At 37.2% G+C, this 27,607-nt stretch overlaps 1 protein-coding gene across 1 annotated transcript in view; it reads left to right on the top strand.

Annotated features, from left to right (window-relative positions):
• The window catches only part of Tusc3 (tumor suppressor candidate 3), a 116,128-nt gene that overhangs the window by 65,320 nt on the left and 23,201 nt on the right, over positions 1–27,607 (top strand). Inside the window, exon 4 of the mRNA XM_037211686.1 lies at positions 26,836–26,899. Within this exon, the coding sequence (XP_037067581.1) occupies positions 26,836–26,899 (64 nt within the window). The remainder of the gene's footprint in view (positions 1–26,835; positions 26,900–27,607) is intronic.

Consider the following 27,607-nt stretch of genomic DNA (forward strand, 5'->3'; position numbering starts at 1 on the left):
GTTTTTCCTCTTAAAGGGGGCTCTATGTCAGGACACAGGGTAGGTCCTGAGGAGCAGGCCAGAATGCCAACAAGCTGTTGCCTAGGATTACCGTCATTGCTCATACATAACCCAGGGTTTGTTACTGCTTTGCAGTTGAGTTATGAATATTCCAAGTGTCCTACCCATGTGTTTACATATGCAGAAGCATTGGTTGTAAAGTGGTCCTGCTGCTGATGGAGTCAACATTAGTGACTGACTATACTCATATATTTCCACATGCATCACTTTCATGTCTCAGATTTTACCCATGGTAGATGTTTGAAGATCTTTTTAGTCCTGTAATCCCATCCCCAATTATAAGTTGGAGATTGCATGTACTTAAAGTATTGTTGTGATATTTTAATTAGAAATACTTACAAATGCTGTACCATCTACCATAAGAATGTTAGTCTTATCTTTATTTAAAAAAAATAATAAAACCCAGAAAGTTAAATACAGTTAATATATAAAAGATAGGCAGGAAATTTGTATTAGGGATTAGAACCAGGTTTCTTTCTGTCCTGTTGATTCATCCCGTTATCTTTCAGTGCAGTGAACATGTCTTGAGAGTGCACTGATGTCAGCTGTAATGGTTGGTACAGCTCCACTGTGAGACCTCAGGAACTAGAGAGGAATTGTATAGTGAAGTGTGGGTCAGCAGAGTCTCATCTGTAGAACCTTGCTTCTTACTGTGCTCTGTGGTTATTTATGACAGTGACCCTGATCTGTCTGGTCTTTTCCACATACCTCCCTATATTCCCTGTTACTTTTGATAGCATTGCCTACTTGGCTGGTTTTGGCAAAGTTGCCTGCCTCCGTTGTTATTTTCATGGGTTCCCTTGTCTCTCCACCTACTTCCTAGTTATTTTCATCACCACCGTTACCTGTGTGCATTATCAGCCAAAATTCTAGCTTTGTCTTGTCGAATTTTTGAGCAGTGTAAACCGCTTTCTTTCAAGGATTTCTGTGCACCACATTCACAAGTCATTAAAAGGGACTATTAGAGGGACTTCCTTACAGGGCAGTCAGTCCACACAATAGACATTTAATAACTTATAGACAAATAGATGTTTTACTTTGCAAAAAAAAAAATAGTAATTCTAGGCCTTTAACTCTGAAAGTGTATCAGGAAAATGAGAGTTTACTAGTTAAAACCTTGACAGATGGCAAGGTCGCTCAGTGGCTAGTGCCTCTTACTCTCGAGTCTGCAGGCTGGAGCTTTGTTTCCCCAGAGCCCACGCACCGGAAGACGAAAGTCAGTCCCTGCCCTCTGTCCTGTGACCTCCACAAGCACACACAGCGTACCACTCCCACATACACACATTATAGAACTACAAAATGAGAATGTATTTTCATATGTCAGACTTTAATACAACCCAGAACTGATTTGATATTACATAAAAATTAAATGCTAAAAGAATCCACTTTCCCACAGAGTAAGTGTTGAGTTACTCATTAACTTCGTAACGTTGCTTAATTTTTTCCAATTATGGAAAATTATTTCAAGCTTTCAAAAATTAATGTGCTAAATAGAACCCAGTTGTCATTAAAAACCAGAGATTATTCTCAATAACTCAATATTATTGAGTCATATTAATATATTAATGACTCAATAATAAGCATGTAACTTGAAATCCAGGAAAAGCATTTTTTTTTTTTTTTTTTGTTTTTCGAGACAGGGTTTCTCTGTGTAGCTTTGCGCCTTTCCTGGAGCTCACTTGGTAGCCCAGGCTGGCCTCGAACTCACAGAGACCCGCCTGGCTCTGCCTCCCGAGTGCTGGGATTAAAGGCGTGCGCCACCAACGCCCGGCAGGAAAAGCATTTTAAATGTATATCTTTAGATTTAAGAATAAGACCTTAAAAACTTCACCAATTGACATTATTCTGTGAATGCTACCAAGTATAATACCTTTTAACATTTCATAAAAGTAATGAAATCTGAAGTAAATAAACATGCAAAACCCATCTCTTTAATATTCATATTATCTATGTTACTTCTGTATTCATTAAAATGAAAATTTAGAGTAAGTTTTAAATATTTGCCTTAAAATAGTTTTAGTGTTTTTATATGCCTAAGGACTTCTGTAAACTTTAACCCCATGTTATATGTTACACATGTTATCAAAACAAAAATATTTGTTAACTTCCTTCTACTAAAATAACTGTAAAAGCAGCATAATTTGCTTTTGCCATAGGCCAAATTAGGCTTTAGTTTATAGATTAGAATTTCAAAATAATGCTACTGTGGGGATGAAATAGATATGTATTGGGACATTTTTACATGTCTGTGTGTAAATAACACTGAACAAAATCTGTGTATCAATAGATTTCTCTGGGCCTCAACTCGCCACTTGTTCCCTTCTTCCTTCAGATATTATCAGACCATTATTATCATTGTGTTCACATTACCAAGTAATCCAGAATATCATGGAGTCCAATATATTGTATTTAATTTAATTCTTATTCACAGTAACGAAAACACGTTTTCTTTTCTTACATGCTGTGGGTTTGGAATGGCATTCCTCCTTTCTTCATTCCCAAAGTCCCTCTTTTTCTGACACAGGTCATCTATAACTTTTTCGAGAAAGTCAGTTGTTTCCTTGAGTGAATATAATTATTCTGAATGGCATCATCTTGCTTAGTGTAATTTTTTAATTTAATCACATTTTTTCATAATCATGTCCACTAATGAAGTAAAAATATCTTGATCACAATGCCAGAATATTCTTCATCTTTGTAATTCTCCACATGAGGCTGTGCAGACATCTTCAATGAAAAAAAAAATGTGCCAAGAAGATGCATCCAAAATAACTAGGCTGGAGAGATTTCATTCTTTTTTTTTTCTTTTTTAATGTTCACGGTATGGTTGTTTTCCACCTGTGAATTCATAAATTATCTTGAGCTTTACTTTTTTACTGATTTTTTTTAATCCTTTTGGAATAATAATAAGCATTACATATATTACATTTTACTTATTAGTAGAACATTGACTACACAGAATATATAGATTATTATTTACAAAACTATCTCTAGCTTTGTAACATTAACTGTTTATCCTGCATTGTCAATTATCTATAGTAGTTTATAATTGTTACTATACTAAAACTTCATCCATTTGGAAAGTTTGGTATTTGGCCAAGATGCTCAGTTCAGACTTAAATGAACCCTTGTGTCAAAATATAGTTATATATGCCATACCATGTTTAAATGCCTATGAAATAAATGTTTTTTTTTTTACTTCATTCCCTGAATGTACACTTAAAGATACGCACTGTTGAAATGTACAGTATGCAAAGTAAGCTTTGTTCGCAACAGTGAGTTTTATACTAGATAAAACAACAGAGCTGCTGTGTGAATGGTGCTCCAAAAGGAACAATTACTGTGAAAAGAAACATTTTCTTCATGAAATCAAATGGTTGTGTCCTACATCAAATCTTGTAAAATTCTGTCAGGAGCCCAGAATGTTAGGCAAAATTATGTATCTCTTCCACTGAAAGAATGGAAAGTCATTTTTACAGTAACAGAAACTTCGTAAAATATGCAATAGCTATATGTTGTGTCTGATATTAGATGTGTAGTTTATACATTTAGTAAATGTTTATGTCATGTTTTCCAAATGTAACTATCCATCTTTAGAAATGCATCTCTCTTTCTATCTGATTGTTTCACGCCATTCTGTTCTTTCTCTGGGACCCATTCTGCCATTTCCAGTTCAGTTCCCTGTGCACTCAAATCCCTACACTTTCTTTGCACGTACTCAATAATAACCAGAAACCAAAATTGTTGCCTGGAAATAGTAGGAGAAAGATGGTCTCTAGGAACAAGAGTGCCGTAAACAATACATCATGGAAGGGTTACTATAACTCAGGAGTTTCTAGTTACCATCATGGTGCATTTTAATAAACTTGGTGTTTTAAAATATGCTGAAGGTGACCCATGATTTTAGAACCTTATCTATTAACCGGTAATTAAACCGGAGGACCAAATGGTTTCTAGCAAGGAATGAGATTGTATGACAAACACAGCACTCCTGAAGAACATTGAGCTAGGAGCTTACATATTATGTTACATACAAAATATACTGCTGCTTGAGTATACCGTTGTTATGAGAAGTTTTAAGCTAGACGGTTACTTAAATTCTTGTATATAAAATTGTATGTTCTATAGGAAATTACATAAATATTTATTATTCTGTAGCTAAGCATGTAAGAAATATATAACATCTTCTACAGTAAAGATGTTTGGGAGTGAGGGCAGTAGTTGACATTTAGGACAGATGTCGGAGCATGTCAGTGTTGAACTTCCCTGTCAACAGACAACCTGAATATGAACTTACTGAGGACAAGGGCTTTGTTGTGCTTCAGAAAGAAGCAGAAATGGAATCTTCCTGGAGCTTTGGGACTGGCCTTAAATGGTATAAGTGGACATTTCCAAGGCAGGCAGGCAGCTGATGTGGATTTGAAAAAGAGTATGATGTACCAGTTTGCATTTCCTGGCTACTGTAAGGCAAGACTCTTAAAGTAAGCTATCTACCCAGGTGTGTGGACTGTTATGATAAATTGATTCGTACAGATTTCCTGAAGCAAACACTATCATTCTTTCTTTGGCTTATCTTATCTTTGTCAGGCAAAGATTTCCTTGAACAAACTACTACGTCATGTTGACACAGATGTTCTCAGTTCTCAGCGATAATTCAGGAGGTTGTTGATGGATTTCAGGTTGTCAGAGTTAGTTTCGGATAAAGGCACCATATGAGAAGAGAAGAACCATACCTTACGGAGCAGTAATGTTAGTGTTCTCATGGCCATGTAGGACTTACTTTCTGTATTTGCCTACTTTTGAATTTATCCTTCATGTTTTTTTGTGAATACATTTTATGAATGGTAGGGAATCTAGATGGTACAAAAATCAGACTTTATTTACAACAAGCTTTTACAACTTCCCTTATTAAACTGTAATGATGATCCACTTCTTACATTGAGATGGTCGAGAACTTGCTTTCTCATGAGACAATCAGCACAGCTATAGAAAGCTTTGTGTGTTGGAGAGCATGTGTGCACTGTCTGAAAGTGAGTTGGGAAATGTGTGTAAGTGACAAAAGAGATTTCTGCACCCTAGAACAGAAAACCATCCCCTGAAGTGATTAATCATCTTTGAAGACCTAGTGGCTTCAGAACTAAACTTGAAAATACTGTCAGCAAATACATGAGTATCTTTTAAGAATCTCTACTAAGGGAGTCCTCTGTTCTTGGTAATTAACTTTCGCTGGGGAAAAACAAACCCTCTACTCCGGAAACGGAAGGCAGTTCTTCAATGCAGCATCCCTGAGCTCTGCCGCTATTATTTAACTAGATCCTCAGCACGGAGATAAACGGGTTCCTGCATGTAGATTCCACCAAGTGACTACTGTGTCTCCATGTAGTTGCGGGGCTTGCTTGGAGTAGAGAAAGGAGTGTTTTCTAAACTCTTTGAACCCAGGGTTGTAGAAGAAACACCAGGGGTACCACGGCAGGGGATATTAGTATAGGTGTAATTTTGAAGACTTGAGTTGAGCCTAATTCAGTATAGTCTGTAGTGTTACGGAGGGAAAAGAAACTACGCCTTCAGTTACCTTGTTCTTAACTGACTGGGTGTTCCTTCACCATTTCATGTCTTCTGGGTTCTGAACTATAGAATTTGACTTTTTAGTGTACCTAATGTATGTGTACTTGATTAATGATGCTGAGAACACTAATTTTGGGAAACCCTCTATTCAGATATTTGTTCATTTAATTGTCTCATCAACAGCAGTTAATAAAAAGTACACTGTGTGCCATGTTCAGAGCTTTTATTTTTGTCAGATGACCTGCACAGACAAGTAGATGTGGCAAGTGGTGGGCCTTCCTTGAGAGGAGTAACTGGAGTAGGGCTTGAGTACTGTCAGAAAGACGAGCTTCAATCTTAAGTGAGGCAGAAGTGATTTGGGAAATACAGGAAGTCATGGTAATGGTTCAATACTTTCAAAAGTGTTCCCCTTTTGCTCCCCTTGAAAAAGAGGGCCTCAGAGCCTGTTGTTCTTAGACCACACTGGCAGCTGGCTAACTGCTGGCTCTGGTTCTCCACAGGAGAGGCTGGACAGCTCCAGAGCTTTTCTTTGGCTTCCCCTTCCTTTTTCCATCATCGATGTCTCTGCCTCCAGCCCTTCATGTTAGTGTTCCTGTGTTTTCATTCTCCCATCCAACTCTCTCTCCTTTCCATTCTCTCTCTGTCCCTTTCTACCTTTCCCCTTTTCCCTCTCCCTCTCCACGCCTTGCCAATTTAATATGCTTAGCTTAGTACAGTGATACTGGGTCATCGTGTGTGTGTGTGTGTGTGTGTGTGTGTGTGTGTGTGTGTGTGTGTGTGTTGGCAGAGTTTTTCTGTCCAACCACCTGTTCACAAATAACCAGCAGCCGCTTCCCAAATAACTTAATATATATTATAAATGCTTGGTCGATATGTCAAGCTTGTTACTAGCTAACTCTTACATTTAAATTAACCCATATTTCTTATCTGTGCTTTGCCACATGACTCATGGCTTGTTACTTCATTTTCTGCACATCCTGCTTTCTTGGTAGCTGGCTGGCTGGTGTCTCCTTTGACACTGCCTGTCTTCTTCCCATCATTCTCCTAGTTTTGTTGCCCCACCTATATTCCAGCCTGGCTGCTGGCCAATCAGCTTTTTATTAAACCAATCCGAGTGACAAATCTTCACAGTGTACAAATGATTATTCCACAGCGTAGTTTGTGTGTGTGTGTGTATGTGTGTGTGTGTGTGTGTGTGTACTCTCACATGCTCATGTCTGTTCATATATGTGGATGTAGTCATACAGATATGGAAGCAAGAGGTCAGCATATATATAGACCTCTGCTTCTCCTCCTTGTTCGAGACAGGGTCTCTTCCCTTCTCATAAACCAGGCCAACTGTCCCATAAGCTTATTGAGAATGTTCTCTCTCCAGCTCCCATATTCTTGGAATCAGAGACACTTTGGCTAATGAGTTGGGCTTTTATGTGAATGCTTGAGATTTGAACTTAGGTCTTCAGCCTTGAATTGCCCTTACCTGCAAAGTTATATCTACAGCCTCACACCTTTAATTCTCACATTATTAAACTTTACTGTAGGATTTACAATTGTAAGTCTTTACTCCAATCACTTGAAATATCAGGTCTAGAGGGAATTAGTGGGATTAAGTGATATCCTTAAATTCATAAAACGAGTTTATCACACAACAATTAAATTCAAATCAGTTTATTTTTCTGTCTTATTTTAATGTCTGGTGACTCTTGCCTTTTTGTTTTTAAGTCATTATTTCTATCTTTTGTCACATAATTTCCTAGGTTTTCCTGGAGTTGTATACCCTGGGACTTAATTTCATTAGCATGCTACTATTTACATTACTACTGATACTTATATTTTCATGACCCGTCTCTTTCTGGACACCTGGAAATGATCCATTTGCATGCTTTCTTTCTGTGCCCTCCATGAACAGAGGCCTTGGAGCTGTAGTCACCCGGTGCAGAGGGGAGGAATGTAGAGATGGGGCTTGGGTGATGCAAGGAAGTGTGCATGAATTTGCTCTTTGCCTGTGAAGTTGACTAGAGCTGCATGGTGCAACTGATACTTTTAAATCACGTACTTTGGAACTATGCTTATACATGCTGTGCCAACAAAATTATTGCTAAAGAGGGCCTGCTAGCTGGTTCAGAAGGTAATGATACTCAGAACCAAGCATGACAACCTAATTCAGTCCCCGGGATCCATTGGTGGAAGGGGGAACTCTATATGTTTTTCTCATTACCTTCACCTATATGCCATATTGTTTGTGTATATGCATGTACACCCCCTCCATGTGTACACACTAACTGTAATTTTTACAATTTTAAACCATTCTTATTGAAACTAATTCATCATCTCAGTATTATGAAGCCATTTATAGGTAAATTAGAAGGAATATAGTATTCCACTAAATTAATTGACTATCAAGAAATAATATAATGTATGCTATTTTACATAAACCTATTTTATATCAGCTTTGTATGAAAATTTCTATGTCACTATTTTTTGGTAATGTTACAACTAACAAATTACATTTAAAATAATTCTTATTAGGCTGTCTCTAACATGTTCTGGTCGAAAGTGTCTCAGAAGACTGAATGTAAGTGTTGTACAGCATAATGGTTTGTAATATGTTATAAAATAAGCTTGGTGTATCTCTCCTGTAGCCACTGCTTTGGGCCAGTGGTGATGCATGCGGTCACACTGACAGTGAATGTGAGGGCAGCTTATCTTTCTGCTGGGACCCCTTCTTTCATGCTCTTAAATCTTATTTCCTATTAGGGAAAACTGCTTAACCTCCCTACAACAAGTTTATGTGCACCAGTATTTAGCATACATGTATGCATGTGTACAACACGCATGCGTGATGCCCACAGAGGTTCGAAGAAGGCCTCACCATCCCCCAGAACTGGAGTTACAGACAGTTGTTAGCCACCATGTGGCTGCTAGGACTCAAATGTGGCCCTCTACAAGGACAACAGTGCTCTTACCACTGAGACAGCTCTCCAGCCCTTCGAATATTTCTTGATGACTGTGTTCTTCTTCTCCTCCAAGCAGATAATGGAAAATGGTTTCAACTGTCAGTAGAGGCACTTCCAGTTATAAGACATGAAAAAAAGTAGAACGTGTTATTTGTTTAAAGAGAGTAGACAGTTTGAATTGCTCATGTTGAAATGCGGGTTGTAATATAAAATATGAATACAGTAGTAAATTTTACATAGCTTCCATTTGTGTGGCTGAAACCCAACTATACTGCACTCTTGAAAGCACAAGAATATGACCTAAGAATGATCACTTCAACATTGTGGAAACTAAAATACTGAGGAAAGTTATGCTCAAATGAACATTATTTTCTAGTTTATGCATTTGAAATTGAAATGAAGGTATAAGGAAGCCCGTGAATTGATTCAGCCCCACAGAACAACATAAAAACAGTAAAGATATGTCTTTTGAGGGAGTTGGCTCTATATTTTTCCCAGAATAATTAGTTTATTGTGGTTTTAAGTATTGTACTTCCAAAAGCCCAATGCCATTGTTTAATAGTATACTAAAAGTCTGTTCAGCTAACCTAATTTTAGATGGTATTCTTATCTTTGAGATTCAGCCATTTTCATAATGCCTTACAAAATAATTAAATAATTGTTGACTATAAAGCATGGCTATTTAGAAGATGATTATCCCAAGACATTATCAGTGAGTTTTGTAAGTACACATTGAAAATGCAGGTGTTGGTTTGAAGTTGTTGGACTTTGGTTTCTTATGTTCAGTCCTGTGAAAGGCCTTTCAGATACTCTCTTTTCATTGACTGAATTCAGAGTAAGAATTTCTAAGATGTGTAGATTGTCATATTTAATCCTTCTGCAAGTAATAGTTAATCATCTATTATACCAACCCCTCTGAATATTGGGCACTAAAGAATGATGACCCTTTCTTTTGATGTGTTCACAGTTTTAGGGTGGAAAGAATATGATAATATACATCCACCTTCTAGCTCATTTATACTTAAACATCAAGTTGAAATTATTTCTGTGCTAGCAGAACTGGAACAACAGCTTTCTGCATGTGAATACAGAAAGCAAGGAAGGAGAAATGTCAGAGCCCAGATTCTTACATTTCTTGGGATTTTGCAAGTGGGTGATGATGTATTGACTCTCTAAAGCTGCCATGCCAAAGTACTATTCACTGCATAGTGTAGCACACGACGCCTGTGTTCTTAGAGTTCAGGAGACCAGACATGCAAATGCAGGTAGACTGGCGAAGTTGCCTTCTCCTGGAGGTTCTGGGGAAATCATAGCTTTGCCTATTTCCTGATGTGGTCCAAAGTTCTTGGCGTCCCTTGACTTGTTGATGCACCACTGCAGTCTCTGCCTCCATCTTCATACCAGCTCTTCTTTTACTATAATGTCCTTTGCTCTCTCTTCCAAGGATACTTGACCATTGTCTACATCTTCCAAATAAAACCCCATTGCAAGTTACTGTGTACCGATGGATCTGGGGCAGTTGTTACTTAACCTGCTCTTCTAGGCAAGGGATCAGGATAGGCATTCTTGAAGATGGGACAGGCCAGAAAAATACTGTAAGATAAAAAGTCTCTTTTTGTAAACTATATAATCATCCTGAGTTTATATCAATAAAGATAATGTTGCTTACAGATATTTACCTATATATTAAAAGAATTTTTCATTTAAAAATTTCAATAGGAATTAAAATGATAAGGATATATGTAAATGAGAATATATGTAAAATGAATACTTTTTTTCTCAACTTAATATAGTCAGTTTTAAAATATTTAGGGAATCTACAGAAAAACATATATGAAGCTAATTTTTTGTACTTTAAGAAAACAATGGCAGCAGCAAACACATGATATACCAATTCCAGTAAATGTGTGAAAATTGTTCAGCCCTTTGTAGAGAAAAAAATAAGTTGACTTGCAGTTTCCTTGTATTGCCATATTTATATTGGTTAGATTGAATAATATGTTGTATCATTTGTACTCACATTAGAAAGTGTGATTGATCTGTTCTATATACTATCTGAATGAATCTCCTAATAACTTAATTGAAAAAATATGATCCAGGGGTCTTAAAAGCTAGTAAAGATTAGCCAATTGTTCTAATGCTCTCACTTAAAACAGATCTTTCCCTTTCCTTGGCAGACCCATAGGTTCATACATTTAGTGTGCTGTCTCTGTGTTAATGTTTTCCCTTAAATTCTGTACCTGCCTTCCCACTGTATAAAACACATGTTTAGAAACTTCCTGACACTCATCAGATCCTGTAACTTTCCAACAACAAGGCCTTAAGCTTGAAAGGTAGAGTTCTGAAGTGAGGTCTTGTTTGCTATTAGCCTCTTCTGATCTTCAACCCTGACCTGATTTTTTTTATTTCTCTTATTCTCCCCCCCCCCTCACTCAGATGGATACCAACTGACTATTAAGTCTCTTTCTCCAGTCTCTGCCCCCATTCACCCATCTCTTCCTGACCTTCCCTTCTCGTCCACCATCCCTTCCTGCCCTTCCCTCATCCTGTTAAGCTCTGTTGTCTTCTTAACTGTCACTTGTGAAATATTTGAGAAAACAAAGATTTCAATTTAATATATCCCATGTATATTCTTGAAGTTTGTGACTGCACACCACTGTCCTACCTTCTCATTTTTCACTTAAGGTCAATTTAGGTGTGTTTATCTTCTCTATGAGCCCTAAAAGAGTTGTCTGTACCATCAAGCCGATACTGGTTATTTCTAGGTTAATTTATTTTGATTAATATTTTTCAGTCATTTAAAAAATGTAATTTATCTGCAGCATTTGTAAACAATTCTTATTATGCCTTACTATTGTCAATATTGATGGTAATAATATATACCTGTCTGAGAAAATATGTTGGCTTGAGTATATAGTCCAGTAGGATAGTGGTTTTGTGGCATGCACAAAGTGAGCTCTATGACCAACAAGGACAGAAAAAAGAAAAAAAGAGGAAAAATTTATCCTAAAGAATCCTTTTTATGTTCTTTTTTAAAGTTTAAAACAAAATAACAAAAATTGCGAATAGTAGAACGTGTCACTTTGGTTGCTCATTTTCTATCAGTTTTATATGAATCTTTCAGATTTCTTTGTGCTCTTCTGTACATACATCCAGCAATAGTTATGATGATTCCTTTGAACAGTGAAATCAGATATGATCATGATTGTTCTGGAAGGTAACAGTAAGAATTGCAGTCAGTAGTGTTGGGTTCCTCATCCCTTCCCTCCCTCCTCTTGTTGCATGTTAATGCTTTCCTCATGAAATTGCTCCTGATGAAGCTTTACCTGGGAGGGAGTTAGGTACCTACTCAGGGGAGCTGCAGCAACTTTGTACAGAGTACCTTATAGTAAACTTGCCTAGCTCATTCTGCATCTTGTTGGTGATAAAGGGCACTTGAAAGAGAATGCATATACTAATTCCATTGTATATTTTTACATTGTGTCTCTAGTCTACATAATTATTTCCAAAAGGATGCCATGATTGTGTATAGGAAGATTAACATTGTTCTCTAGGCCTTTCTTCAAACACAAAGATTTGGCTAATTAACCTATGAAGTAACTTTATGTAAATAACTATAACAATATGTACAATAATTTTGTTCTGAAGTTTCATTTTTGAAATCTACCAATCTATTGATGTTATCACCATCATCTGCTGATTGAGCAGTGAGTAGCAGCTTCTCGGTTTCTTTCCAGCCATACGATGTTTAATCTCCTTAGATTTTTACATTATCACAAAGATACTGAATTGTCTGTAGGACAAGACCTCGAGCTGACAGAATCTGACTGTGAAATCATTATACTAGTGAAGAGTTGTGAGCTCCCCTAAGGCATCTGATGCTAATCCTAAACAGATATTTCATGCTGACTAATTTCCAAGGCTGTACTTCCTTCCTAGCATGAATGATAAGTGCACACATGTTTTTTTCTCTGATAATTTCAGTTTAATCAACTTTCTGAAGACTCAGTCCATTTGAAAACACGTTAAAAAAGATTATATTAACTAATGTTAAACAGTGTCTAAAGTATGAACTATGTAAGTAATCTTTTAGCCTATAAAGAAAAGACTTTAAAGAGTGAACTGTATTCACTAAATCCAGTTGAGTAAAATATTAATTGAAAATCATTATTCAACTATACTAATATACAAAAGTACTAGTTACTAATAATATAATATGCTTTGTAAACATCTGTGAAAATATACTTTTGATTCAACGTTTAGCATGTAGTAGCCACAGTCTCCAGCTCAGAGTTTTACTTGTCTTTACCTCCTGAGTACTGGACTTAAAGTATGCATCACCATTCTTGAACTGTTTTCATAAATAAAGAAGATACTTTCATATTTTCTAAGTATGCATATATCTATGTAATCATTTTATTTTATGCTGCATAAGATAATTTTATATTTATGTTGTCACAAAACACTACCAAACAATCATTTGAAGGTTATTTTATTTAAAGCAACAAAGAATTCAAACTCAGACTATATAAATTGTATCTTTCCCCCAAATTGATAGCAGTATGGACTTAAGATTCATACAGACATCACTATGACATAAAATCAGCTGTGACTAAAGTAGAAATTTAGTACTACAAGGACTAAGTATCATAATATTTTTAAAACAATAAATGCTATATCATGGAGATGGACAAATGGAGAATCTTTGCTGAAACAGGTAAATGTGTTCTGACCTTAAAATCAAGATGAAACATAGTGAAATGATTAGATTATAAGTCATTCCATGATAAACGTCAGTGCAACTATGACACAACCTGAAGAACCTTGGCAGAGGTAAAATGGGGGTTACAAGTCAACGCGACACAAAGCGACAATTTTTTTTAGAGCAGGTTTGGATCTAAGTCTTACAAAATTCAGTTTACCAAATACAGTTCTTAAAGCACAGGTTTTGGGTGGTGGTGGCGCATGCCTTTAATCCCAGCACAGGGAGGCAGAGCCAAGTGGATCTCTGTGAGTTCAAGGCCAGCCTGGTCTACAGAGCAAAATCCAGGTCAGGCACCAAAACCACACAGAGGAACCCTGTTTCAAAAACACCAAAAAGCACAGATTTTGTGAATGCCTTACATGATTAGTTAACTTACACCTACATGCTGCTTTTCTGCAAATGTGCTGTTTCATGTTTCCTTTTTTTCTTATTCATTGAAGTATAGCCCTTCTCAGGTATTGAGTAGACCTTTAATTTATTGAGTCATTAATTAAGAGATATTTGTCCTGGATTGCCAAGGTCTGTGAGTGGCTTGTGTGAGGCATTTTATTTTCAGGATCTGTTGAGCAGTAGACTCATGAACATGGTCGCCTGGAAACTTTGAGTAAGAGTCAAGAGATTTCAGAATATATATTAAAGAACCCTTACTCCAAGCTTAATATGCTCGGCACTGAGACAGGATCAGTTGTGTGGAAGTGCTTAGTCTTCCTCTAAAGTGAGAAATCTAAACAAGATAACTTGGTGGTTGATTAGATGGAGAGTGGTAATAGCTGGGGGTTGTCATTAGGTCATTACTGACAGAAGCACTTAAGACTGGCAAACATACTTTGACTTCTTCCCTTCCTGTTTGTATCCCCTTGTTTTCTTCAGTTGTCTTATTGCTGTCGCTAAGACTTCAAGTACTATATAATATAGGCATTGAGAGAATGAAAACCTTGTCTTGTTCTTAATTTTAGTGGAATTGCTTTGAGTTTCTCTCCATTCAGGTGGATTTTGGCTGTGGGCTTGCCTCAATTGTGTTGAGGTGTATCCCTTGTATTCTTAGTCACTCCAGGACTTTTATCATGAGGAGGTCTTAGATTTTGTAAAAGGCCATTTCTGTATGTAATGAGATGATGTGGATTTTGTCTTTTAGTCTGCTTCTATGGTGGATTACATTTATTGATTTACATATGTTGAGATATCCCTGTGTCTCTGCAGTGAAGCCTACTTGATCATGGTGGATGATCTTTGTTTGTTATTGTATTTGGTTTATAAGTATTTTATTGGGAATTTTTACATGTAGGTTCATGAGGGATATTGGTTTATTGACTTTCTTTATTGGGTCTTTATGTGGTTTATATATCAGGGTAACTGTGACCTCATTACAATAATTGGATAATGTTCCTTGTGTTTCTACTTTATGTAATAATTTGAGGAGTATTGGTGTTAAGTCCTCTTGAATATCTAGTAGAATTATGCACTAATACCATCTAATCTTGGTCCTTTGTTGTTGTTAGAAGACTTTAAATTACTTATCCTATTTCTTTAGGGAATATATGTCTGTTTAAATTGATTGTCTGATCTTGACTTAACTTTGGTAGGTAGTATAGATCAAGAAAATTATCCTTAACTATATTTTGGCCATTTGAGATTCTTCTATTGAGAATTCTCTGTTTAGATCTGTATATCATTTTTTAAAATGGATTGTTTGGTATTTTGATGTCTAGTTTCTTGAGTTCTTTCTCCTCTCTCCACTCCTCCCTCATGTACTTACACGCCCAACTTCATTCCATTCTCTCCATCCTCCCTCATGTACTTACACACCCAACTTCAGTCCATTCTCTCTACTCCTCCCTCATCTACTTATACACCCAACTTCAGTCCATTCTCTCCATCTTCCCTCATCTACTTACATACCAACTTCTGTTCATTCTCTTTCTCTGTCTCTCTCAAAAAAAAAATCATAAAATAAAAACAAACTAACCAAACAGATAAACTAAAAACAGAAATTGATTAAGACAACAAAATGCCAAAACAAAAGATGCAACCCCCAAAAAGAGTGTCTTTTTTGTGTGTGTATTGGCCAAGTACTCCTGTTCCTGGAATGTGGTTGATGAAAAATGCACTAACACTCCTTTAGAGAAAACTTATTTTCCTTTTTTTCTGCAGATACCAATTGCAGTAAGCTTCTTGGTTAAGTATGTCACTTTGTGTCTGTTTTTCCTTCTTAGCGTTGGCATCTTATCTGATTTGAACCTGTGCAGGTCTTGTGCATGCTGTCATAGTTTCTGAGGTCATCTATATTAGTGCTGTTGTGTAGAGAGGGTGCCTTTCGTTAAAATCATCTATCACCTCAGGCTCTTAAATTTTTCGACCCCGTCTTCTGCATAGATGAGTCTTGAAGGAAGGGGTGTGATAAAGACACCCTGTTTAGGATTGAGTGCTCCAAAGTATATCACTCTCTGTGCTTTCTGGTGTTTTAGATCTCTGGTAATTAACATCTACTGCAAAAAGAAGCTTGTCTGAAGAGTGTTGAGCAATGTTTTGCTCTATAGGTAGAGCGATATGTGATGAGGAGTCATTTTATTATTATGTTCTATAGCAGAATGATAGTATTAGATTTTCCCCCAAGCCCATGAGCAATCTTAGTCTCAGGTTATTGATCACTTTAGCAGTCAGTTATAGGTTCCATTTCATGTACTGGGCCTTAAACCCAGTAAAAAGGGGTAACTCCATAATATCTGTGCTACTGTTGCCCCCATATATCTTGCAGGCAGGTCTTATTTAAGTCACAGGATATGTAACTGGGTAATACTGATGATTATTTTTCTCCTCTAGTAACATACAAAATTTCTTCTTGCACCATGAATATTAGTTATTGGGTGAGATTTCTAGTGGGCAACAACTTACTTTCTCTATGTTCCCTCCCATAAATAAATAACCAATAGTCTTGGCAGTAGCTTCTGATGGCACTGAAACAATCATATGAATGAGAAAGTCTTTTATCCCCATTTTACAGGTGAGGAAACTAGGTTAGTTATAGAGCATGCCTACTCCATACTGTCTGGTATAGGATCACAACCCCTTTAATAATGAGCCTGTGGAACTTTTCTTGAAGGTAAGTACTGCATTCACTGCTATAGCTTTAGGGTAGAAGCAGAACTTCTATTTCATACTCTTACTCATACATATGGATTCTTACTGATGGTGTACTAGGCAAAAGCAAAGATTGGTGTTGTTAATATTTAACATTTAAATAGGCAGCCTTAAAAACAGAAAACCATGTCAATACTGTAAGGTTTCATTGGGTAGGTTAGCAGGCTCAACCAGTAACATTCATTATTAGATACATCTAGTCTGGAGACCTGCAAAGCTGTGACATTGTCGACTGTCTTATGAGTCTACTGTCTGAATCCTTGTTGGTGTCATTTTCATTTCTTAGGCAGGTTTCATCTACCGTGCTGTCACACTGTACTTCACATGAAATGTCAGGGTGAATCTGCAGTCAATATTTAGAGGCGGTGTCTTCACACACTGGTTAACCAGAATGTAGTAGTCCTAACTAGGTGGAAAAAAAAAAGGATGACACTGGATCTTGGAAGCAGTTGGCTTTGTGTAAAATGTAGGAGCGTTGTTCTTAAGACAATGTATAAGGACTCTCAACAGTACAACCCGGTTACCTGAAGTACTGTAATAGGAGACGTACAGTAGCAGACAGTCCAGCCTGGTGTGATGGGACAAACACTGGGCATAAGTTGTAGTCAGTGAGGCAGCGGCCAACAGTAAATACAAATCAAAGTAATGATTCATGAGCCATCTACCAGTTACTATAAATGATTTACTATTAAGAAAAAACTTGCCTGACCACCCAGGCATTATTCATTATACACATGACTTTCCCCATAGAGAGAACACTGTGAGGTGAAAACTGAGAACCTGGCCGAAATCCTTACTCACAGGTCCATAAAAGGAGATCAAAGTTAGGGATTTGGTTCAGTGGTAGATTGCTTGCTAGACCCTTGGTTTCCTGGGATGGAAGTTAAACAAACAGAAATTCCCATAGTTGTTTATTTTCCATGATAAAAAGGTTATTAAAACTCAAAATTTAATTAATTACACTTGTCATGAATCCCTGATGTGACAAAGCTATAAAATCATTTACATTATTGATTACATAGTCACAGTATTTCACTGTTAGCTATTCAGTTAGGTGTTGAAATGCAAAGAAATGTAACAAGTCATTTTTGTTTTTTTATTACAATAGTAAAGAAAGAAATTTCTATGAAAGTAAGGATGTAATACATTTCAAAGTTTCTTTTGTTACTGACTAAAATGAAATCTGTAAGTAGAGAACAGTGTCCCCAACAAAGTTCTTTGTTCAAACTCTTTGGAAGGTGACTCAGAGACAGCAGCCTTTCAGCTTGTGCTTTGCAGTTGAACCTTTCTTCTTCCGATGAACCTGCCTTCTCTTGTCTCTTCATCTGCAGACTAGAAGGTCTTCACATGGCCGTGGCTCCTGCTTTGTTCAAAAGGGACAAATGGCTCTTCAGAGACAGCTCCTTCCTCCAGCTGTCCTTGACCATTTAGCTCGGGATTTTCTGTTCTCCCTGGACTTTTCTAGCCCTGCCTGTCTTTATTGACTGATTGTCTCAAGAGAGACAGGTTCTGGCTTTTTGAGCTTACTCTGCTTAGAATCTCTCCAGTACTGTTTATTTGTTGTTGGAGTTTGCTTTTCTCTTACTCACAGTACCTGTGTGGCTAGTCTGTTTCTGTCATTCAGGTAAAGTTTTAAAGGAGTGAGCGTTATTTACTTCCCTGTTTAGGCCAACACATTTCCATAGAGGGGTCAGAATTAGATCCTGCCTGACTTAGGGCAACAGCTAAGCAGACATTGGATTTCTTTAGTCTTCTGTTAAGAGCGTCTAGTGTACCTTTGGACTCAGTCCACAGTAGGCTTGCTTTCTGACTCCCTGCCATTTCACTCTGTCTCTTATACTATGCTAGAAAATCTGAACACTAAACATGATTACTGAAATCAGAATTCTTAGAGATTTGTCGGTTGCTGTTTGCACTGGATAGTTTTGTGTCAGCTTGGTACAACCTGCTGTCATCTGAGAGCAGGGAATCTCAAATGAGAAAACGCCTCTCTAAGATCCAGCTGTAGAAATGCCTGTTGGAGGCTTTGCCCTGGAGGATATGGGAATGGGGGGTAGGCTGGGGGGAGGGCGGGGCGGGGGGCAGTCGGGGGGAGAACAAGGGAATCCATGGCTGATATATAAAATTAAATTACATTATAAAATTTTAAAAAAAGAAAGGCCTGTTGGGCATTTTCTTAATTAGTGATTGATGTGGGAGGGCCCAGCTCATTGTGGGCTGGTGGTCCTGGGTTCTATAAGAAAGCAGGTTGAGCAAGCCATGGGGAGCAAGCCAGTAAGCAGTACCCCTCCATGGCCTCTGCATCAGCTCCTGCCTCCAGGTTCGTGCCATGTTTGAGCTCATGTTCTGACTTGTTTTGATGATATACAGTGAGATCAAAGTGTAAGCTAAATAATCTTTTCTCCCCAACTTTCTTTTTGGTCATGGTGTTTCGTTACAGCAATAGAAATCCTAGCTAAGACAATATTACGTCTCTGATTTATGTCAGGTAGTTTCCTACTGTTGATTCTATTCAATTTTCAACCATCACTCTATATGAACTCCAAATTCCTACATTTGCCATGACAGTTGATTGTGTTAAAGAATGTACTAGTAAAATGTTTCTTCTGAGTTTCTAACCTTTCTAAAATACATGATTATAACATTGCCCCTTTCCAGAAAGCCTCTAACATAATGAAATGTTAACTCTGGCCCACCACCAACTATTTCTTAAATGCTCTACCCTGTTTATAAAAACCCATAATATTTTTTTAGAATGTATCTCAGGTAAATTTCATGCATACACAACTTGAGACTTCTTTTGAGAAATACTTGCTTAAGTAAATGATCAGCCTTTTTAGTCATCAAGGGGGGGATGTTAAAATTACAGAACCCTTTGGGAGTATGCCTGAGTCAGGTTTTGTGCTGTGGTCATTTAGCTCGGAAGAATAATAAAAAGTGCCTCTAAATGTCCAGGTAACAATAGATTTGAGATTATTACTAAGAGTTGACAGTTATAAAGTACGTCTAGTGGCAAATAATTGGAGTTTACCACAGTTTTCATGAACTGTTTAATTTTACAGTTTCTATCACTTTTAGTTTGGGCCCATTATTTAATGAAATGCATAGAAAGTTCAAGCACAGGGTATGAACAACCTCTAGGGAAATCAAACACTGAAGGTAGATAATACCTATTTGTCCCTCTTTTTTAAAATGAACCCAGAAGGACTTGACCTGGCCATTTTATTATCTCCGGCTCATCTGCTCTGCATTGTAGCTCCCTAGTAAAAATTAATCCTGCCTAGAGAAGTTGATGTCATTTGAGGAATACAAAGGAGGTTCCAAGGATAGAGCTGGAAATGTGTAGCTGTACAAGATAAAGGAACATTATATTAGAATACCAGTGAGGGATTTGGGCGTATTTTGCATAGTGATCTTGGTGACCCAGGATGTGTCCTCAACCCTGCCTGCTTGCATCCCATCCTGTCTTTCTTCTTCCTCTCTTTCTTGCTTTATGTTTACATGCTTTTTACTAAAGGCTCAGTTGGTTCTCCCTTAGGCAGGATTATAGTTAGACACAGTGGGACATTCATTCTAAGACTACCTTTAAAGTTTTTAAAAGTGCTAGCACAAAGTGCAATCAGTTGTCTGCCCGGTCTTTACAGAACAAAAGTATCCATTCTTGACCTCTAGTATTCTGAGAAACTGAAAAGAAAATAGTATTATTTATTTTATGTATTCTGAATAACTTGGCACACAAAAGAATCTGAAGACCAGAGAGTCATCCTGCATCTCTCCTGGATGGTAGTTAGGAATGGTGTCCTGACATGGAACCAGTAAGTACCGTGCTCTGAATGCTGCCCTTCGCATGGCTTCCTATGTTGACGTATGAACAGCAGTCAGTTGACAATATTTAGAAGTCATGTTTTCAGGAAGTAGAGGTGAGAAGGTCATAAAGAGAGGACCTTTATCTTACAGGTTTGGTGTCTCTGTGAGCAGAAAGAAGCTACACACACACACACACACACACACACACACACACAACTAACAGTTCACCGAGGAGTTCGTGTGACCATACAGTGAGAAGGTGGCTCTCTTGAAGCCGAGGCAAGACAATTGCCTCTTACACATTAGTCCTCCTGGTACTTTGATCTTGGACTTTTCAGTCTCCAGCCCCTGTGGTTCTGCCCCACCCCCGACCCCCAGTTCATGATGGTTTGTTTGTTTGGGCTTTCTGAGCACACTGAGGCACATAATAAGTCTAATTCCTTCATACAAAGAAAAACGCCTTTCATTTTCTATAGGCTGTGGGGTCCATCAGCAATGCTGGGACACTCCTAGTAGAAAATTCCCAGCAACCAAAGTGAATTCCAAAGGTTTTAAATAGCAGAAGATTAAAGTCAATGAATTTAAGTTCAAATTTAAATATTAGAAGCCAATCTATTTTTCCACATCCGTGCAACTAGAGCTGACATCCTTGAAGTCTATTGGATATGTTTCTCTCTCTCTCCTCTCTCTCTCTCTCTCTCTCTCTCTCTCTCTCTCTCTCTCTCTCTCTCTCTCTCGCTATTGTAATAATTTCAATACTGACAAAGAAATTAAATCACATGCTAGGTAGCTGATAGATTTTCTTAGATTTCAAGTCTAGATTTGAGTCTAAGATTCCCTTGTATTGTAAGGTATTAAATAAGCAGTTGTAACAGGCTACAGGAATTCACTGGAATACTTGGCATGATGCATCCAAAGAGGAGGAAAGAACTTCTATGTCATGGTAGACTGAAAATTACATCAGATTACACAGGAAGAATTCATGTGGAGCAGGAAAGAAAGACAGCAATGCTTCCAGTGTTGGACAAGTACTTGGGTCCTTTGGCCATCAGCTGCTTTTGAAGAAAAGAAATGAGTAAGCCAGGCACAGAAGTACATACCTATAATCCCAGCACTTGGGATGGAAACAAGAGGCTCAGGAGTTCAAAGTCATCATCTCCCCTACATTGTGAAGTGAGTTTGAGGCTAGCTATGTGAGGCCCTATCTCAAAAAGTCAAAAGTGGGGGGAGGGGAGGCACGACAAAGATATTCTGTGATTTTTTTAACTTGGAAATAAGACAAACTGTTACTTGAGTAACCTAATATTGTTGAACTATTTCTATCATGTAGGCTTTGGTTTGGTTTTTGAATTTGTGTAACCCAGATTAGCCTCCAACTGTCTCCTGCATCAGCCTCCTAAGTACTAGCATCATAGCCATGGAGAGTTGTGTAACCTTGATATTTTAAATGTATCTTTAAAAATATAGCACATGTATACAAATGAAGAAAATAAAGTCATATATCTCAATACTGGCTTAAACAGATTTTTTTTTTCTAGTAAAGAATTTAGGAAAAGAAATAGATGTTGGCCTGTATTTTTTTCCACATAGTTTTTGGCATTCTTCTTAAGGGTAATATTCAACATTTTCTAAAACCTGTTTAACTAAAACAGATTCTGTTGAGGTTTCTAAGAGTAGTTAAATCCTTATCTTTTATTGCATGGGTGATATCAACTTGGTATAGGAGGCTTGAGTAAACTTAAAAGGATATGTTTTTCTGTGTTAAAAAGAGTTGAACCAAGACTAAATCTGCTTTTATATGTCTAATAATATACATAAGCCAGTGGTCAATAGTTTCCATTTGAATCCTGTGACTAAAATAGAAAAACTAATTTCAAATTAGGAAAATAGATAATCCCATGTCTTTTTATGTTTTGCTGTGCAAACTTAAGGCTGATGAATTTTTATTCTAAATAAGACTAGGACCACTGTAATATGACTATGGTGGATGATCTGTATGAACTGTTCTTTTAATTTTATGTTACACGTTCTGTGAACTATCAGTACTCTCAGTGAGTGAGCAACATTTCTAATGTTTTGGCAAATGTCTGGTAAAATGGATATGTATAATGGCAAAGATAGTACAGTTTTTTCTTCAACTGACTTTCATATTCAGTACCGTTATAAACGTAAGTTAACTATACAGTTTGGAGTAAATTACACTTAGCTTGTGATACTTCTCTCTTCAAAATGAGGAAAACTGTGTAAATGGATACCTTGCTTTAGCTTGAAAAGAATCATGATTGATGGTCTTTCTCTCAGAGAGTTTGAAAGTGCATGCACCAGTTAAATACAAATCTTTAGAACCATTAAAGCTGTGTATCTTAGTTTAATCACAATGAAGCATGATGACAGCCATCTATAGACAAAGGACATGAGTTGGAGTTTCTAGAGAGAGTGGCAGAATCCATATCTGTCTTTATGTCCCTTTTTTTGCCTTGTGGTCTTCAGTGGGTGCCACCACTCTCATGGTTGGACTTTCCTGGCCATGTTCTGGAGTTGAATGTGTGAATTTAAGAGCCTAAATCAATGCCTGATGATCATTCTAGTTAATTAAATCCTAAAGTTTTAATATTATCAATTCAATCCACTAATTTCACATGTGAAAAATACAATGAATTTGTCAATTGTAAGCACTTAAACATGTTTCTTTAATGTTTGTAAATTACAAGCTGTTTTAGTGGTGCATTCTTGAGTATTTTTATTTGCTCTAGAGAGATAGATACTATATTAATAACTTAATAGAACATTCTTATATTTATTATTCTTATATTTAATCTATTATTCATTCTCCTTTTCTCTTCCTAAAGTTGAGATAATTGAGTTTAGTTGACGTGTTTATGGTAAAGTACATAGATAGTTGCAGATTCAGAACATTCTCTGAAGTCCTCAGATGCTGCATATCCATTATGAATCCATAACTCTAAGGCCCAAGTATACCTGTTTGGTTTCTCCCTCCCTCCCTCCCTCCCTTCTTTCCTTCCTTCCAATACAGTTGGAGTTAAGTACACAAGTCTTTGTATTGTGACTGGAAACAGTGCATTCTGTGGTAAGATTTCCTACACATATTTTGGAAAGTGTTGAAGGATTCTGAGCAAGGTAATGGTAGGATCTGGTGTGCTTTAAACGGGATTAATTTGACTGGCAGGTAGACTGATGGGGTGCGGTGAAGAGAATGAAGGTGTCCTTGCAGTAAGCTGACAGTAAATCTTAGGCTCTCCCATAGGCACCTTTGCAGCTTCTCCTGTACGTGCTGACAGTGCTGGATTGGGAATGATGTTAAAAAGTAGAGCCCGGTGTGTTTTCTGAATGGCGGGATGTATGGGAAGAGAGGAGAGGAGTGGGGGGAAGGATGCAAAGATGGTTTCAGGGTTTAGCCTAAACAACTGGAGAAATCAAGTTGCTGTTCCTGAGATGAGAGAAATCGCAAATTCTGTAGTGGAAAGGAAAGTGTAACAAGAGTTTGTTTAGTCCTTTGTAAGTTTCAGATCTCCAGGTGGGATCTATTAATGGCAATTGGTAGAAGTGGAATTAGATATCTTATCGGTCTGCAAGCAAATGCGAGAGCCATGTGTACAAATTTAATAACTGAAGTACTTAGTTGGGTAAAAATGCCTTGGGAGTACAGAAGAAAGGCCCAAGCCTCTGGATCTCTGGACACCCAGAGTTTGGAGGTAACTGAGAACTGGAAAGCAGGGGCCAAGCCTCTGGATCTCTGGGACACCCAGAGTTTGGAGGTAACTGAGAACTGGAAAGCAGGGGCCAAGCCTCTGGATCTCTGGGACACCCAGAGTTTGGAGGTAACTGAGTACTGGAAAGCAGGGGCTGCCATAATCTTCAAGGAAGAGATCCAGTGGAGGAGCAGAATCAAGAGTGGCAACCTAGAAATGAGTGGAGACAGTCCCTCGAGAGGACAGGGTGATCCGATGGAGAGGGGTTATGTGACCATGGGGTCATTTCTCCTCGGTGGGAACTCCTCAGTGACCCTGACAGAAACTTTATTGGAGAAGATTCTGTTTCTTAGAACAAGCAGGAGAGTTTTAAAATCTCTCACTTAAAAAATGCCTGAATTTCTCCTCATTTTATTCTAAAATAGACATGGTGCCTTGCAATAACTGTTACATAAGTTGGGGCATATTGTACTAAACTGATATATTCAGTTATTTTAGGCAGTTATATAAATACTGACTTTAATTTCTTTATGTTTCAACAATTGCTTATCTGATTGCCAAGTAAGGATTAATTTTTTAAAAAAAATTTAACTCTGTTGATATAATGAAGATAATTACTAATTGTACAATGTTGAGCAAAGAATTAAATTTCTAAGTTCCATTTTATCATAGGGAGATGACAGGTAATAACTATTTTATTTGGTTGTTAAAAGATTAAAGTAGGAAATTACACATTTTATCACACATGCAGCAAATGACAGTGTATTGCAGTAGAATAAAAGCCCAACTTTTGAATCACAAAGACCAAAGTTCAACTCCCCAAGCTTGCAAAAACCTGGAGATTTCTATAAAATGTATAAAATGGCTGTAATAAATCATGGTACATTATAGGGCTGTTAAAACTCCTCTGCAAGCTTCAGGTAGAATTCTTAAATGCCTTAGACAGAATGAGTAGTCCATAAAAGTAGCTGTTACTATACTATTATGGATATAATTCTTATTATCTTTATGATTAAATTAATAAAAGAATAAAAACTTACTCTTTGTTGGTTCTTTGAATCTTAGCTCTAGTCAGACTTGATGTCAACTACAGTTTGTAGTATTTATTTGGATGGTTGTTTTGTTTTTTAAGTAATTTTTTGCCAGTGTCACATATTTGTGAGGATTCGTCTTATATGATTAGCACGTAGATTATGTTTGTCAGTTATAGTAGTTTCCACGTAAGAATATTAAATAGAGTCAGAAAAGAGTATAAATGACAGTATTTTAGAGATCATCTTATGAGTGAATTAGAAGTGACTAATATTAGGACTTTCCTGAGACTGTGCTTGAAGAATACATCGGCACACAACAACCCATCTACAAATGAGGCAGTTCTGTTATGAAGTACTTAGAATGAGAAGTAGAAACAGATGTGTTAGATCAGGAGATACTTCTCTTTTCTGGAGGGAAATGGTGATTGTAAGAGAGGGAGTAGGGGGAGACTGGGAGGAGTGGAGGGACAGGAAACTGAAGTTGGGATGTAATGTATGAGAGAAGAATTTCAAAAAATAGACTACTTGAAAATACGGGATAGACAAGATGGCTCAGCAAGTAAGAGCTTTTGCAGAGCATGCCTGGTGATCTGAGTTTGAACCCGGACTCCAGGCAAAGATGGAAAGAACGAACGCCCTCCACAGAGCTGTCTTCTGACTTGCACAAGTGTGCCCTGACATGTGGTCCCTCCCCAACACATTGTGTGCGCATGCACATACACACAACAACAGTAAAAAATAAAATACTGGAGAAATTAGAATAAAGTACCAAAAAAACAACACTGATGACACAATGTAAGTTTTACTTCAAAAGACCTAGGAGGTATCTAATAAGAGTTCCTGATTTTACTGATGGGAGAATACTGAATTTATTTTGTAAGTTATCCAAAGATAAGCACCAGGAAGGAATAATCTGGTCCCTTGTTAAGTGTACTTCTCATTAAAACACACAGATTTCTGCTGTTGGTTGTCACAAAACAAAATTGAACAAAAGAAATTGCAGGACCTCTTGAAACTCAAATAACATAATTGTGTGTTATATATGATATAAAAAATTAGAATGCTTATTTGTATTACAAGATGCTGTATTTTTTTTCCTCCAACATGAAAAAACAAGGCAAGGACTACTATTTAAAGCAACTACCCAGAAAAGGGAGCTAACTATTTGGGGGCACTAGCAATAGGGGGTGGAGAGGACAGGGAAGGCATTTGGGGTGGCTTGGTAGAAGAGAGTACAGCGGCACATGCATGAGAAGGCCAGAATGAAATCCGTTGTATTAGTGCCGACAAAAGTATTAAAAATAATAATGCAACTTCAGAAACCAGTGACCTTCATAAGGGATCATAACAGAGAGTGCTTCAGGGCTAGTAACGTATGTTCCTTTCTAAGGCTAACTCCTTACCCCAAATGTTGGTGATGTAGCAAATAATGGCTGGACATTGTGCAGGCCAATTTAAAAACAGTAAGAAGCAAAAAACTTGCTTGCTTGACTGTTTCGTTACTCTGTCCAGTGTCTTTCCAAGGAACTCTGCTAGAGTCACTGCTTCATGTGTTGGTGTGTGTGTAGTGTTATTAAGAAGTAAAGTTTATGCGTGTGAGATGACTTGCTATCCAGTTGTTTTCTACAGTTTATAGTAACATCATCTAAACTCTATAATCTATTCCCCGTTAACTAGAAGTTACTCAAAAGAATTATAAGTAGGAGCTTAATTGGTAGATTACTGTATGGGTTATATGCCTCACAGACTTGTGAACCAGTTACTTTTCCCCATTTGTGATTTTTAATTTTCTTCATTTTCAGAGCTATATCCATGGGAGCAGCCAGGCCCAGTTTGTGGCAGAGTCACACATCATTCTGGTACTGAGTATCCTTTAAAATATGAGGTTCTGGAAAACCTGGAAAAGGTAAAGAAGAGATGCATGCTAACAGATTGCTATTTTTGTGGCAGTAAATATCAGGGCTTTTAAAATATATGAACCTTAAAACAAATTTTTCTAATTCCATGTAATTACTTCCTGTAACACTGTATTTTCTGTTATGCTGAATCATTTGTAGATTATAAATTTCTCTTTCTTACTGGTTATTAAATTTCAAAGTATTGATTTTACTCTTCATTGATTACCTCTGCCTAGGTGTTATGCTCTCTCTCTCTCTCTCTCTCTCTCTCTCTCTCTCTCTGTGTGTGTGTGTGTGTGTGTAAATGATTTTCCTCTAATGGGAGCTTACTAAAAGGGCAAAATGTGTGTCGGATATATATGTATGTATGAATGTATGTGTGTTTGTATATATATATACATATATATGTGTGTGTGTGTATATAATATATATATATATGGACAAAAATATATTACTTTCTTCTATGTGTACTAGATGAAATAGCACACATAAAGCATAGGATTCAAAAACCCACTAGTTTAATCTCTATTTCATTTTTCCCCTTAGAATTTCACTAGTCACAAATTGAATACAGAGATGCATTTTATTGGTCTAAATGACAAAAGAATAGATGATTAGGAAAATACAGCCCTTGGTATCATTATAGTCATAAAATCTGTACTGGAAAATGCTGAAA

Source organism: Peromyscus leucopus, chromosome 17, assembly GCF_004664715.2.
Source record: "Peromyscus leucopus breed LL Stock chromosome 17, UCI_PerLeu_2.1, whole genome shotgun sequence".
Classification (NCBI taxonomy): Eukaryota; Metazoa; Chordata; class Mammalia; order Rodentia; family Cricetidae; genus Peromyscus; species Peromyscus leucopus.